Here is a 16,898-nt window from a genome sequence, read left to right on the forward strand (position 1 = left end):
GGAACTGAGGAGTGTAATCTTACTATTCTACTCAGTTCTGACCATGTCTTTCCTAAGAGAGTTAAAATAAAACATATAAAATTCTGGTCTTCACCATTAAAAAGACTTGGGAGAAGTTCCAACAGAAAACAGCATGGATGATTAAAGTATCTGAAAAATAAGACCTATACAAAAAGCTAAAGGAATAGAAATGTTTGGGTCAGAGAGGCAAAGACTGAGAAGCAAACTTTAAAGATCTACAAGTACCTAAAAGGCTGCTTTCAAGTAATACAGGTGACCAGTGTTTTCCAACCTCTATTAAGAGGAAACTTTCGTAAATAAGGTTTTTAATTGATTTAATATATAAAAGAATTCATATAAAAAGTAATGCATAGTCAACTATATGAGATATTATATATTAAGCACCCAAAAAGAACATTGCCTGGGATAAGGTAAACATTAACAAAATCATAGTTTTTTAAGAATCTGTTTTTCTCTGTAATCCTTGTGAAAACAATAGATTGTGCATAAACCTTGAATAGTTTAAATACAGTTAGCCTAGGTTTTTTCCCTCTGCTCTTTTATCCGTAAGAACTAAAAAGATAATAACTATTCACAATTAAAAAGGCCAAAGCAATAAAAGTATTTCTCAACCTTATATAAAAGATATTCCTTTTTATTTTTGTGGCTATAAAGTTAGTGCATTAGGCTATGATTCCTACCATTTTGGATTCTTCTTAGCCCATGAAAATATTTAAAATATAGTATATGGCCAAGACTTATTTCAATGTAAAGGTGTACGTTGTAAAATATGTATGTTGCTAGTTTAAATTTCTAATTATATTGCCCAGAGAAAAAAGCCTTCTAATCCCTAAAATACAACTTATTCCTAAAGAGGTCTATGTGCTAGGCACTATCCTACATAATTAAATCTTAATTATCTGTGCCACTAAAGTAATTAATAAAAGAAAGTGAAAATACACAATCTGCCTGTATTCCAGGCTAGTACAGCAGCCAAGTGTCCTAATTATTTATCTAAAAGTGCAGAAAATTAATATATTGTTAGTCTTCAATAAATAGAAAGCAATAATACTTAGGAAAGAAATGAGAAAATAATTTAAAACTGTTGTACATTAAGTTACTGTGTAATACTACACTTAATAAATTAGAAGATAACAACCTATCCCCTAATACTGAAATGACCTTCCTTGTGTTCCTTTCTTTTATATCTTTTTATTCCATTATTCCACTGCTCATTAGTATTTCCATTACAGTGTAAGAATAAATAAAAAGAGATAAACTTTTATTAGCACATGTTTAGAAAATTCATGAAAAGGGTGGGGAAACAAAGGCTTGAAAGGTTGTGAGATTACTTGTAATTACTCTCCCTCATTAACAACTAATGTTTATTTTCCACCCTAATAAATTAATTTCTAGCATCTAGGATCTCATAAGCTAAAGGTAAAACGTAAACTTTTAGTATGAAACAAAAGAATTCCAGGTGAGTTAAGCACACATTATAATAGCAGAAGAAACTTCCATTGAGCAAATTTCTTCAGTGCTACAATTCCCTATAATCTAATTTGTCAGAGTAGTTTTAATATTCCATCTAAAAAAACTCAAGATGATTAATAATGTAGCTACAATATATTGACAAATACTATAAATCAGGTCACTTTAGTATCTACCAGTTTCTGATGTCCTTAGACTATTTAATTGCCAAATTTAAAAACTGTATGCCAAATTTTGGTTTCTAGAAATTTTGGTTTTCAGAAAGATTTTTTAACTATAAACATATATATCTAAGGCAGAGCCTTTTAATCAAGGGACCACAGATGAATGAGAATTTCTTGTATCTCTGGGAATTTGTCTTGAGAGAGAACTACTTCTCAAAAATCGTATTTTGGGCTGGACGCAGTGGCTCATGCCTGTAATCCCAGCACTTTGGAAGGCTGAGGTGAATGGATCACTTGAGGTCTGAGTTCGAGACCTGCCTGGCCAACATGCTGAAACCCCATCTCTACTAAAAATACAAAAATTAGCTGGGCATGGTGGCAAGCACCTGCAGTCCCAGATACTCAAGAGACTGAGGCAGGAGAATCATTTGAACTTGGGAGGTGGAGGTTGCAGTGAGCCGAGATCATGCCACTGCACTCCAACCTGGGCAACAGAGTGAGACTCCATCTCAAAAATAAATAAATACATAAATAAAAAAAGAAAAAATCATATTTTGAAAGCAACTTACCACCTCCTAAAATGTTAAGAACCACTGGTTTCAGGGAATTTAAATAAAACCTCAAATCATACCAGTTAAAAATGGAAAGCATATTGTCTACTTGGCTCAATTTCCACTGCTACTTTCCATGAGCATATAAATATATTCTAATGAAAACACTTTCTTTACTTTTAAAAATTCAAAGACCAAGGGGTCTTTTTCAGACTATTCAACTACATCTGATTAAAAAATCAGCTAATGAGAATTTTTCATTATCAGCTTATCAACTTATCAGCTAATGAGAATATGTAAAACCTTTGCATTTCAAATATAGCATTATTAATTTTACACCAACTATGGAACAAAATTTCAGATAAACTTGTGTACAGTTCTATTAAAAAATAATTTACCACTTTGGATTTTCTAGTTCTGTAAGCCCTAATGTGCTGAAAGATCTTAAAACTGTTATCAGCTTTCACTAATCCTAGGACACCGCTGCATTTTATTTGGATGTATAGGTGCTACACAGAATGAATAAATTAATAAATAATGAGGCAGACTATTGCATAAAGTATCCCAAACGATATAGAATGTAATTTTCTTTCTCTCATCTTTTTTCTTTTTTTTTTTTTTGAGACGGAGTTTCTCTCGTTACCCAGGCTGGAGTGTAATGGCGCAATCTCGGCTCACCACAACTTCTGCCTCCTGGGTTCCAGCAATTCTCCTGCCTCAGCCTCCTGAGTAGCTGGGATTACAGGCAGGTACCACCATGCCTGGCTAATTTTGTATTTTTAGTAGAGACGGGGTTTCTCCATGTTAGGCTGGTCTCGAACTCCTGACCTCAGGTGATCCACCCAGCTTGGCCTCCCAAAGTGCTGGGATTACAGGTGTGAACCACCATGCCTGGCCTCTCTCATCTCTTTATAATAACAGAAAATGTAAAAGTCACTACAAAATATAAGTACTTGTAAAATTAAAAAAAAAATCAGCAAATTAATTGGCATTAATACCTAGAATCCATATATAAATGAAGAAAATTGAACAGAGCTCCAGAGACCTGTGGGACACCATCAAGTATAGCAACATACACATAAATGGGAGTCCCAGAAGATGAGAGAAAAAGGGCAGGAAAAATATTTGAATGATGACCAAAAATAAATCAAAGATTATGAAAAATATTAGTTTACATAATGAATTCTAATTGTAACTCAATAAACAACAGGTAGAATAAAGTCAAGAAGATCCACACCTAGATACATCATAATCAAATTGACAAAACTTAAAGACAAAGAGATAATGTTTATAGCAGCAAGAGAAAAACGACTTTTCACATACATGATGAGATCCTCAATAAGATTAATGGCTAACTTGTCATCAGAAAACCATGGACGTAAGAAGACAAATGGGATGACATGTTCAAAGTGTTGAAAGAAAAAGACTGTTAGCCAAGAATTCTACATCCAGCAAAACTCTCCTTCAAAAATGAAGAGGAAATTAAGACATTCCTAGATAAACACTGAAAGAATTTGTCATTAGTTGCACACCTGTAATCCCAGCACTTTGGGAACCAAGTGGGTGGGCTGCTTGAGCTCAGGTGTTCGAAACCAGCCTGGGCAGCATGGCAAAACTCCATCTCTACTAAAAATACAAAAATTAGCAGGTGTAGTGACACACATCTGTAGTTGCAGCTACTTAGGAGGCTGAGGTGGGAGGATGGCTTGAGCCCAGGAGGCAGAGGTTGCAGTGAGCTGAGATCACGCCACTCCACTCCACTCCAGCCTGGGTGACAGAACCAGACCCCGTCTCAAAAAAAAAAAAAAAAAAGGGAAAGAAAAGAAAAAAATAATGTATAAAAATTTATGGGTTCAAGCAAAAACTTATACATAGAACTGTTCATAACAGCTCTATTCACAATAGCCAAATGATGGAAATAATTTAAATGTCCATCAACTGGTAAGTGGATAAACAAATGTGGTATATCTATACAATGGAATGAATAATTCATCCATAAAAAGGAATGAAGTATTGATACAGACTACATTTATGAACCTTGAAAACATTATGCTAACTGAAAGAACCCAGAAACAAAAGCCCACATATTACATAATTTCACTTATATGAAGTATCCAGAATAGGCAAATCCAGAGACAGAAAGCAGATTGGTAGTTGTCAGGGGCTATAAAGAGAGCGGAATGGGGCATGAGTGCTAAATGCCAATGGGGTTTCCATTTGGGGTGACAGAAAAGTTATAGAATTAAAGAGTGGTGATGGGTTGTACAACATGGCGAATGTACTTTGTGTCACTAAATTGTACACTTTAAAATGGTTTAAATGGTAAATATATGTTAAGTGTATTTTATTACAATGAAAAAACAGTATTTGCATGAAAGAAAATAATGTTAAGAAAACCATAAAAGTCAAATATTTTACACAGACACTCAGAATCTAAATGAGAAAACCATGATTTCTGCAAAATAGCATAAATATAAAAACTGCCAATACGTAATTATGTTCCCTACCTGTATGTGAGGCCAAGAGGCCTCAAGCGTGGGTTCATCCTCTTCTGGATCAAAATCTGGATTATCACTTGGAGGAAGTGTACGGAAGATGTTAGCACTGATCTGTAAAGAAAAAATAATTTTATGTTCTTTGTTGTATGTGTAATTGAATTGGACAATTCAAAACGAAATATTTTAAAGATCACTTTAAGAAAAAAGTTATAGCTGTAAGCTTAGTTCAAAATCTGTAAACCTCTTCAAGATACAAAGAAAGCAGGTGTTTGTTTCTCTCTTTTCTCTATCCAATAACTCTGACTTCCTCAGACCTAAGCTCCTGAAGATTACAGATAACCTCTGGATTCATCTTCTTTAAATTATAAATTTTTCTTTCCAAATTTTGCTTAAAAAGAAAGAGGGAGCCAAGCGAAGTGGCTCACACCTGTAATCCCAGCACTTTCGGAGGCCGAGGGGGCAGACTGTCTGAGGTCAGGAGTTCAAGACCAGCCTGGGCAACATGGTGAAACCCCCAATCGCTACAAAAACACAAAAATTAGCCAGGCATGGTGGTGCACACTTGTGGTCCCAACTACTGGGGAGGCTGAGGCAGGAGAATCGCTTGAGCCCAGGAGACGGAGGTTGCAGTAAGCTGAGATCATACTACTGCACTCCAGCCTGGGTGACAGAGCCAGACCCTGTCTCCAAAAAAAAAATAAAAATAAAAAAATAAAAAAGAAAGAAGGGAAAGGGAGAATATAGAGAAAGGGAGTACAGGGAATTCGAGGGGAAAAGTTACTAATTCTACTTATCTTTAATTTGATTCATTTCATCTTTCTACAATTCCTCCCCTATTCCAACATGGCCATATTCTATACTTGCCTTATAACTCAGAGTTTGGTAAAATCTCTCCATTCTTATACATACATACCACACTAAGGGAGAGGTGAGCGAGGGTAGAATGCCTTCACTGTTAATATAAATGTGTTTATAATACCTTTTGATGATTTAATTTACTGTATTTCATCTACTTTGAGACTTTTAAAAAACATATTAACCACCTTGAAATCAGGATGTGCTTCCTTTTAGATCTAGTGAAATATAGTATTTATAATTTCATGCTTTGCGTTATCTTAGTACTAAGGTAAATATATATCCTTTTTCTCTAGCAAAGGATAGACTGTGGTCCTAATCTACAAATTTTTTAAGAATAATGAACAGACTGACAGACCAAGTAGTTTAATAAACATTTAAGGCCCAACTACTAATGGGTTGATCATTTTGAGATAAACTATTCCAGCGGTAAAGGACAAGATAAGGAATTGCAGGCAAATTCCCAACTATTCTTATGAAGTGGCATCTTTGGTACACAAATTAACTGCTAATAGTCAATTACTGTAACCATAAGACATAATAAGTAATAACCTAAAATTTGATCAGCCAGAACTCAAAGCCAGTACTTGAGGGCAAAGCCAATAAACAGTTTGATGGACATCAATTTCACAAAGAGTAGCAGCAAGCCATCGATATAATTTGAAAAGAAATCTCACAAGAGCGTAGAATTTGTCCTTGAGATCATACTTATTATTGTCAGTAGTAAAAGAAAAAGTTAACCTTGTAGCCACTAATAAAATTAACTGTATATAACAAATATTCAGAAGAGCTTCAAGAGTCTAAATGGGTAAGATGACTCAAGTATTACTTATTCAATTAAGTACTCACAAATTTTTAAGAAACCAACAATATATACCTATATGCCCACAGAAATCAAAATAAAAAATTTAAGAAAGCAACAACAAACACACAACTTTTTACTTGGGCAAAGAAATTAAATCCCATAATTTATTAGTATATAGCAAATTTGACTCAAATATTTGAGACTTTCAATATCTGTCAACAATTTTAGAGATTAATTCCCAGGACTTTAAAAATTCCTGAACATAAGCCATTTGAAATCAGTAACAATAGGAAATACTGCTTTTTCTCCCTGAACTTTTTAAATGATAAAAAGAAAACTTGAAGAAGTCCATCAATATTTAGTATTTATGTTCTCAAATTATCACTTCCTTTTATTGTCTGTGGCAGTTTAAGCCAATTTCATTTTGATTAATGTTCTCTCTATAGCTAATCTTTAAATTTTTTTGAGGCTGGACATGGCGGCCCATGTATGTAAACCCAGCACTTTCGGAGGCTGAGACTGGAGGACTGACTGCTTGAGGTCAGGAGTTTGAGACCAGCCTGGACAATAAGCAAGGCTCCACCTCTAAAAAAAAAAAAAAAAAAAATGAAAAAATTAATCGGGCATGGTGGTACATGCTTGTAGTTCTACCTACTCAGGAGGCTTAGGCAGGAGGATAGCTTGTGCCCAGGAGGTCAAGGCTGCGGTGAGCTATGATTACGCCACTGCACTCCAGCCTGGGAAAAGAGAGACACTCTTTTTTTTTTTTTTTTTTTTTTTGAGACAGGGTCTCATTCTGTCGCCCAGCCTAGAATGCAGTGGCACAATCTTGGCTCACTGCAACCTCCGCCTCCCAGGTTCAAGCAATTCCCAGCCTCAGCCTCCCAAGTAGTTGGGATTACAGGCGCCCGCCACCACACCTGGCTAATTTTTGTATTTTTAGCAGAGATGGGGTTTCACTATGTTGGCCAGGCTGTTCTCAAACTCCTGACCTCAGGTGATCAACCCGCCTTGGCCTCCCAAAGTGCTGGAGTTACAGGCATGAGCCACTGTGCCCAGCCAACTCTGTCTCCAAAAAAAAAAAAAAAAAAAAAAAATTTTTGAAGGCTTTTATTCTCTTTAAAGAAAAAAAAAAAACCCAACAATCAAAAATTTCCTAATTCCTTTTGAGAGGTCTTCTACTACAAAGTGATAAAAGGAAACCCAACTACTATAGTAGGGCCAAACTTATATTTCCTACTACACATTTGGTTCTTCCCCAAGAACGTATATTAGGCAAGGGGAAAGAAATGAAGGCAACTGTAGGTTATATTTATATTTGCTTTTAGCTTCAATACTCTGATATAAGTTTAAATTATGTACTCAGCGACTCTCTAATTAGTCCAACTGGATTTTTTTACCTTTTTTTTTTTTTGAGACAAGGTGTTGCTCTGTCAACCCAGGCTGGAATGCAGTGGTGATCATGGCTCACTTCAGTCTTGAACTCCTGGGCTCAAGCAATCCTCTCACCTCAGCCTCCTGAGTATCTGGGCCTAAAGGCTCATGCCACCATGCCTGGCTAATTTTTTAATTTTTTTTTTAGCACTTTTTGTAGAGATGAGTCCTTGCTATGCTGACCAGGCTGGTCTTGAACTCTTGGCCTCAAGTGATTCTCCCACCTCAGCCTCCCAAAGTGCTGGGTTTACAAGCATAAGCGAGCCACTGCACTGGCCTAAATTTTTATATTTTGTTGGTATACAATAAAATAAAATAAAAAATCACAAATACTAAACAAAATCCTACTGTTTGATAGAAAATAACGTTGAATTACTAATAAACAGCAAGCATCCTAAACAACCTTACTTCAAAAAAGTTAGCTGCAGTTTTTTTTCACATCAGATATTATATTAACTTCTTAAAGATCCTGACTTTCAATTAAAGTGTTATATCTGACTCCCTTACCCACTGCTTAAATGTGGAGATGCCTAGTCTTTCACTGGTCTTCCCTTTCCCCTTCACAAGTTCTCAGTAATGGCTGGGCATGGTGGCTAACGCCTATAATCCCAGCATTTTCGGAGGCTGAGGCGGGTGGATCACGATGTCAGGAGCTCAAGACCAGCCTGGCCAAGATGGTGAAACCCCATCTCTACTGAAAATACAAAAATTGGCTGGGCGTGGTGGTGGGCACCTGTAATCCCAGCTACTTGGGAGGCTGAGGCAGAGAACTGCTTGAACCTGGGAGGCAGAGGTGGCAGTGAGCCAAGATCACACCACTGCACTCCAGCCTGCGCTACAGAGCGAGACTCCGTCTCATAAACAAATAAAAATAAAAGTTCTCAGTAACTATTCACCTTCATGACATTAATTACCTATCAATCTGTATAATCCCAGGCCTAAATCCTTCTCTTAAGCTCTAGATCTGCACTATCCAATATGGGAGCCACCAGCCACTGTGACTCTCAATTCCCAAACTTGTATACGCAATGATGGTATCATTGGAATGAATGGGATACTCTTTCAAATGAACTATTTTTTAAAATTTGGGGGATGTATTAATTATTGTACATTTATTTAAAATCAGTCTCAATTCATTATTATACCTCAGATCTTAAATTTACATAAATCTGAGGAACATAAGTCTAGAGGCTTACCATTTTTACTATATCAGAATACGCTGATTCAACAATTACACCACGATTAGTTGAAACATACTCAACCAGTTCATTCAGTGTTGCTCTTTTAATTTCTTTGCTCTTCAAGTCTGAAACAGAGTCCATGAAATCAAACAGTATACAACACTGCTGCAACTTCTGACAGAAAAGCTCTTGTTGTTCATTTGAAGTGGCATCTATAAATAAAAATAAAGAAAAACTTAGAAATAACCTACTCAGAAGTTACTTTTATATATTAATTTTGTAGAAGCTATTCACATATGTAAAACTTCTTCCAAAAATCTAGTGAGAAATGTGCCCATCTAACCCCATCATTCAGGGATTTATACTGGACTCTTCTCTCTCATTACTCACAATCAATCATTAAAAAAATTTTTTTAAAGAAATGTGGTCTTGCTACATTGCCCAAGATAGACTCAAACTCCTAGGCTCATGTGATTCTCCTGCCTCAGCCTCCAGAGTAGTGGAGATTATGTGCCACCATGCCCAGCTAATCATTAAATGTTATTGATTCGGCATCTTTAACATATCTGAAATCTATCCTTGTCATTCCCACTGCCATTTCAGACTCCTCACCGTGCCTCATCTGGACTACAGCAATGATATTCTAATTGCTCCTCTTATCTGGTCCCATAACCATTACCACTCCTGACTCACCCTCCAAACAACCTCAAAATCTTGCCAAAATGAGAATCGGTGTGTTCAAGTTCCATGTTTTTCAATGATACTCCAATAATTAAATAATAAAGTTCAAACTCCTCTGGGCTGTATACAAAGTATAGCTGTCTACTGTCAAGAGTCATCTCTCAACCCTTTCCAACATGCCTCTTCATTTTGGTTAAACCATACTCCATACTCTCTGCAGTTCCCTGAAGATTACACAATGTTTCCTCTGTCTGGAACGCCCTTCTTCCCACATTTCCACCCTGGGAACACTACCTACTTATAAAGTTTCAGCATAAGTCCCTTCTTTTTTTTTAATTTTTATTTTTTTGAGACAAAGTCTTGCTCTGTCGCCCAGACTGGAGTACAGTTTTCAGAAGCTATCCTTATGGTACTGAAGCTAAATTGGTTGGTTTATCCACTTTTACCCAAATGTGTTTTAGGTGCATATCTCTGTTATAGTGTTTACTGTGCTTTACAGCAATTATATTTTACATATTCAGCACCCCTCAACTAAAAGCAGGAACCAACGGCCAGGCCCAGTGGCTCACACCTGTAATCCCAGCACTTTGGGAGGCCAAGGTGGGCAGATCACTTGAGGTCAGGAGTTCGAGACCAGCCTTGCCAACATAGCAAAACCCCGTCTCTACTAAAAATACAAAAATTATCCAGGCGTGGTGGCGCATGCCTGTAATCCCAGCTACTCCAGAGGCTGAGGTAAGAGAATCGCTTGAACCCAGGAGGCTGGGGTTGCAGCGAGCCGAGATCGCACCACTGCATTCCAGCCTGGGCAACAGAGACAACATCTCAATCAATCAATGCAGAAACCAAGTTTTATTTATCTAATTATCTCTGTCTTTCTATCTCTCTACTTCTCTTTCTCTTTCTAGTATCTAATACAATGCCTGGCATATAATAGGTACTCAAAAAATGGGCCGGTGTGGTGGCTCATTCCTGTAATCCCAGCACTTTGGAAGGCTGAGGCAGGCGGATGACTTGAGGTCAGGAATTCAAGACCAGCCTAGCCAAATGGTGAAACCCCATCTCTACTAAAAATACAAAAATTAGCCGAATGTGGTGGTGGGCGCCTGTAATCCCAGCTACTGGGAAGGCTGAGGAAGGAAAATCACTGTAACAGGGGAGGTGGGGGTTGCAGTGAGCCGAGATAGCGCCACTGCACTCCAGCCTGGGCCACAGAGTGAGACTCAAGTCTCAATTTAAAAAGTTCATTGTTTTATATTCTACTTATTACAAAAAAATGGACACACTGTATTGATTTGGTTCTAACAAATGTTAAATCCTTTTGTTTCTAACCTTCAAAACCATAAAACTTCAATTCTGAACTTTCATTCTATAAACAAGGAATTCTATTCGCTCAATCACTCAAGTTTACTGAACTTCTGAGAGTAACTTTTAAAAATCATATTCAACTCTGATATTTAGCTCACAATATACAAAACTATGCCTCCATTCAAAACCAGTACATACTTTATATAAAGATACAGGCAGAAATCTTCATAAAGATGATAACCTAATCAAGAATGCCTATGCTTCGTAATTACTCCAGGGCAGGAAGCTAGTAAAATTACCTTGCAATTATATTCAAGTTGCTGTCCTTAAAAAAGCTGATTTAGATAAGGTACTGCTGAACCGTAGTAGGTCAGGTATTCTAAGCATGCTCACACAAAGTCACAAGACATAAAGCACATTCTTTTCATTGATCAATTATTATTAAATAATTTTACAATAAAACAAATGTGGATGTATTATAAAGAACAGCAAAAGTCACATGATTTTTCAAGTAAAAATATGAAGACTTGAATTTGCTGCAGTTCATTTGTGGCTATGCCAGTAAAGTAAGATAGCTCCACACTTACAAAGAACTTGTATTAGCATTTCCTGTTCCAGAATCAATAATGACTCTCTGCTTTATGAAGGCTAACGTCTATAATCCTAAGATTGGCATTCAGAATCCACATAATATTGACATATATGACATTTTTTACTACCAATTTGGTAAGGTTTTTGATTCAGGGTCACTTTTTTTTTGAGAAGGAGTCTTACTCTGTTGCCCAAGCTAGAGTGTGGTGGCGCAATCTTGGCTCACTGCAACCCCCACCTCCCAGGTTCATGCAATTTTCCTGCCTCAGCCTCCCAAGTAGCTGGGATTACAGGCCTGCACCACCACGCCCAGCTAATTTTTGTATTTTTTTTAATAGAGATGAAGTTTCACTATGTAGGAGAGCCTGGCTTCAAACTCCTGACCTCAAATGATCCACCTGCCTCGGCCTCCCAAAATGCTGGGATTACAGGTGTGAGCCACCTCACCCTGATTCAGGATCACCTTTTATGAACTGTTCTTAAGTGGGAATATTTTTATGTATCCTTAAAAAAAAAACACACACACACATTAAATTTGCAGCTATTTTTAATACTAAGTAATATGCTAAACAGTTATCTTTATCCCAGAATTAAAATTCATTCTATTGGGGGTGAAAATGAACCACTAGCCAACATACATGCTACATATAACCAGCAGTCTTATGTTGACTACCTTTTTTTAATCCTAAAATGGCCATTAGTCATTCTAAGCAGAATCTGCTGCTTCTCTGTAAAATCAGTTGTATCTTGAATGGCCCTTTTCTTAAATCTTCTGGGGCTTTTTACCCTTAAAGTTAAAATGGTTATGTGCATTTAATTTTCATTAATAAATGATGTCTGCTAATAATTTATTTCAACTAACAAAAAGATGTCTGCTTGATATTGGTACTTAGTTTGAAAATTAGAAGATGGACACTTCTGCTTATGTATGTACTACATACTAAATGAGATACATGTTGACTATGTAGGCTATAAGAATCCTTCTCAATCCATAGTGTACAGGAAATCCCCATAGTTCTCTCAGTTATTCAGTATTATCTTTATATAGTTATCTATTTTGAAAGATATCTATATCCTTAATATATGGCTTTATTTTATAATATATATCTTTATAAGTAATATAAATTCCATAATGATGACTTGGTGAAATAGTTGCCATACCTTGAGAGGCTGCGTTCTAACAGAGTTTTAAGATATATTTTAGCCCTTTTTCCCTAACCCTAATAGTAATACAAACTCACACAAGATCCCACTTCAATTATGTGATCACCTTATACAGTGCGTCCTATTCTCTCCTTCCTCCCACTACCACCTCCTCAATGTGAAACCAGCCCTCTTATTCTCTGAAGGCCGTGTCTTTGTTCAAAGTCTTTTCCCTACCTGAAATACTTCACCGGATTTCCTCCCCTATCTTTCCATATCGTACTTGCCCTTTAAGAACAAACTTAAATCTCACATTCTCCACAAAATTTCCCGTAGGTAGGTCAGGATACAATGATCTCTCCCGTCTCTCATGATCTATAGTGCTCACAACCTCAATTACGTATCTGAGTACCCATTATCTTTAGGCCTATATTCAACAGATGTTTCTTCCATCAACCACCAAAAGATCTCAGGCTCCTCAAGGGGAAGGATTACTCACTGAGCAGGGTTTCCTTTTTATTTCTTTTTTATCTAGGGTAGGGTATATAAGGAGTTAATAAATACTTATTTGATGCTTGAAAAAACTCTGAATTTGAAGAATAAAGAAACTGCACTGAAATACAGTCTACTAAACAAGGAGAAGTTCAAAATTGGTGCTGGATATCAACAGTGACATAAATAATGAATTATTACAACCTGACTATGTTTAAGAATTAATCATACCAGGCGCGGTGGCTCACGCTTGTGATCCCAGCACCTTGGGAGGCCGAGGTGGGTGGATCACAAGGTAAGAAGATCAAGACCATCCTGGCTAACATGGTGAAACCCTGTCTCTACTAAAAATAACAAAAAATTAGCCAGGCGTGGTGGTGGGCACCTGTAGTCCCAGCTACTCGGGAGGCTGAGGCAGGAGAATGGCATGAACCAGGGAGGCAGAGCTTGCAGACAGCCAAGATTGCACCACTGCCCTCCAGCCTAGGGAACAGAGCGAGACTGTCTCAAAAAAAAAAAAAAAAAAAAAAAAAAAGAATTAATCATAATGACCATTTTTATCAACAATCTACCTTGATGGTAGAATTAAATGGATTGAGATAACAATCATGAAGATGAGTGCATATATTTCAAGGTGAAATACAAATGGAAAGTACGTTTTTCTAACACTACAGGCTAAGTAGCCTGTGGCCAGCACAAAAGAAGACACAAAATGACTTTCAGGATTGGAAAATACAGTCATGCACCACATAACAAAGTTTTGTCAACAACAGACTGCATATGTGATGGTGGTCCCATATAAACCTACTTTTACTGTACCTTTTCTTGTTTAGATACACATATACTTATTTTGCAAATTGCCTACAGTATACAGAACAGTAACATGCTGTACAGGTTTGTACACAGCCTAGATGTGTAGTAAACTATACCATTTAAGTTTGTGGAAGTATACTCTATGATGTTCACACAATGACAAATTTGTCTAATGATGAATTTCTCAGTACGTAGCCCCATCGTAAGCATGATGGTAGTAGGTTTAAGAACATGTTACACATTTTTTTTTTCTTTTTTTTTGAGACGGAGTCTTGTTCTGTCACCCAGGCTGGAGTGCAGTGATACAATCTCTGCTTACTGCAACCTCCGCCTCCCAGGTTCAAGAGATTCTCCTGCCTCAGCCTCCCAAGTAGCTGGGATTACAGGCGCTCACCACCATGCCCGGCTAATTTTTGTATTTTCAGTAGAGATGGGGTTTCACCATGGTGGTCAGGCTGGTCTCGATCTCCTGACCTCGTGATCCACCCACCTCGGCCTCCCAAAGTGCTGGGATTACAGGCGTGAGCCACTGTGCCCAGCCCCATGTTACACATTTTTTAAAAAAGACTTTTTCTGGGCACCTAACTCCTGGGTCTCCTCTAGAAAGAAATTAATGTTTTTCATAGCTTATCCATTCAGTAATCCATTTCTTAGCCTAAAGATGCATTTAAATTTGTTTTTGTTTTTTCTCCCCCAGAACTATATCCCAGCATTACATAATGCTTGGGTGGGAGAGGTCACATCTGAATTTTCCCAAACATTATAAGTATTTAGAAGCAGTTAATGTTACAACTCCATTGGCTCTGGGTTAAAACAGAAGTTTCCAATTCTTGATTATTTTTAGGTATTATGATATAGAAAGATCTTTTCCTACTAAACCCTTCCCATAAGTACATAACGTCTATTGAGCAGTCTGCTGTGCTACATATTAAAATACAGTACTACTGCTAACGTTAGTACTTCATTCCAAAGACAATTCTAAGTGTTTTATATGCACTAATTTCACTCTCATGACAATCCTTTGAAGCAAATTCTGAGAGATGATTTCCTGTCTTCAAAAGATTAGAAGCAAGTTGAGAAGGCAAGATACAGAACACAGAAAGTAATGCTATCAGGCAAAACGGAAAAGGTACAACCATAGTATATATTTACCACATATATACTGACTATTCTCCACACAATCTGGAATCAAAAAGAATTCAAGAGTGCTTACAAGATTAAATATAAACAGAAAAATTAAAAATTAAATAAGAGGGCCAGGCGCAGTGGCTCACACCTGTGATCCCAGCATTTTGGGAGGCTGAGGCGGGTGGATCACGAGATCAGGAGATCGAGACCATCCTGGTTAACACGGTGAAACACCGTCTCTACTAAAAATACGAAAAATTAGCCGGGCGTGGTAGCGGGCACCTGTAGTCCCAGCTACTCGGGAGGCCGAGGCAGGAGAATGGCGTGAACCCAGGAGGCAGAGCTTGCAGTGAGCCCAGATCCGGCCACTGCACTCCAGCCTGGGCGACAGAGCGAGACTCCATCTCAAAATAATTAAATAAATAAATAAATAAATAAATAAAATGAGAATTAAATGCAAGAAAGCTTTACAAGATATTTCACTGCTATATTTAAGGGCTTTTGTTTTTACTAAGATTCTTGGCAGCTAAGGTAAAACAGTTGTGAAGAGTAGGCCATACTGTAAACGGTTAAATGAGAGAAGCAAAGCTGCTGTCATGTACTGCTGGTTGGCCTACTTGTAGGTTCAAGACATGCAACATTTTTATATAGGTCAAAAACATTTTTATAGTAGTTATCCTGTAACAAAAGATGGTAATCATGGCTTTCATTATTTAAAAAATTAGGAAATATTTTGCATTTGTAGATGCTTAATATGTCCCAACTCTGGTACATTTGTGAAACAGTAACACTGAATTTTCTCATAAGAAAAAAGAGCAGAAAATATAAATAGGTTGAAAAAAGATCAGCCTGTCTTCTTGCTGTATTTTATAAACATGAGTAACAATCTGTAAGAAAAAGAACACATAGGCTAGGCACGGTGGCTCACGCCTGTAATCCCAGCACTTTGGAAGGCTGAGATGGGCGGATCACCTGAGGTCAGGAGTTTGAGACCAGCCTGGCCAACATGGTGAAACCCCACCTCTACTAAAAATACAAAAAAATTAGCCAGGTGTGGTGGCGCACACCTGTAATCCCAGCTACTTGGGAGACTGAGGCAGGAGAATCGCTTGAACCCGGGAGGCAGAGGTTGCAGTGAGCCGAGATCGTGCCATTGCACTCCAGCCTGGGCAACAAGAGCAAAACTCCGTCTCAAAAAAAAGGAAAAAGAAAAGAAAACATAAAGAACACATAATAAATCTGTTAAATGTAAAAAGCACAGACAATATCTGCACTGGCCACTTTATTCTTCAGCTTCTCCATTTTAAGAATTCTTGCAAATGAAGTCTGTCATAATGATGTTTCAGTCTGGCAATTGGGCTGATGTTGATTATCCATTTGCCATTCTCACTACGGATGATAATGTCCATTCTGATTCCTACAGTGACAGCTTGGTCACCTGGCATTCTCCCTGCAAGAGATGCTGATGTTTTCTATCAGAATTTCACTTAAAGGTTTAAAAATGAAAACATCTTTAGAAACAAACAAGTTCACAGGAAAAATTCACAACACCTTACAGCACTGCATCATCAGCAACTAGAGTTGTGGCTGACAAGGTAACTTTTGGATCATGTCCTGAGTACTACAACACAGTAGTTTGCTCAGTCACTCTGAATTTAATTATTATAAGAGGTCCAAGTTTTTGTTGGGGCAATTTTAACCAGGTTTTCTTGAACTGATGACATATATCTGTTTCAAATGGATGCTGATTTCTTCCAAAATGT

At 37.3% G+C, this 16,898-nt stretch overlaps 1 protein-coding gene across 2 annotated transcripts in view; it reads right to left on the bottom strand.

Annotated features, from left to right (window-relative positions):
- PPP2R5A (protein phosphatase 2 regulatory subunit B'alpha) overlaps positions 1-16,898 on the bottom strand; it is a 75,605-nt gene that overhangs the window by 23,164 nt on the left and 35,543 nt on the right. For both annotated transcript variants that reach the window (XM_054478746.2, XM_054478754.2), the window contains exons 2-3: positions 8,995-9,191; positions 4,714-4,815 (exon numbers count right to left, since the gene is read on the bottom strand). In XM_054478746.2, coding sequence (XP_054334721.1) covers positions 4,714-4,815; positions 8,995-9,191 — 299 coding nt within the window. The remainder of the gene's footprint in view (positions 1-4,713; positions 4,816-8,994; positions 9,192-16,898) is intronic.

This window comes from Pongo pygmaeus, chromosome 1 (genome assembly GCF_028885625.2).
Source record: "Pongo pygmaeus isolate AG05252 chromosome 1, NHGRI_mPonPyg2-v2.0_pri, whole genome shotgun sequence".
Taxonomy (NCBI): domain Eukaryota; kingdom Metazoa; phylum Chordata; class Mammalia; order Primates; family Hominidae; genus Pongo; species Pongo pygmaeus.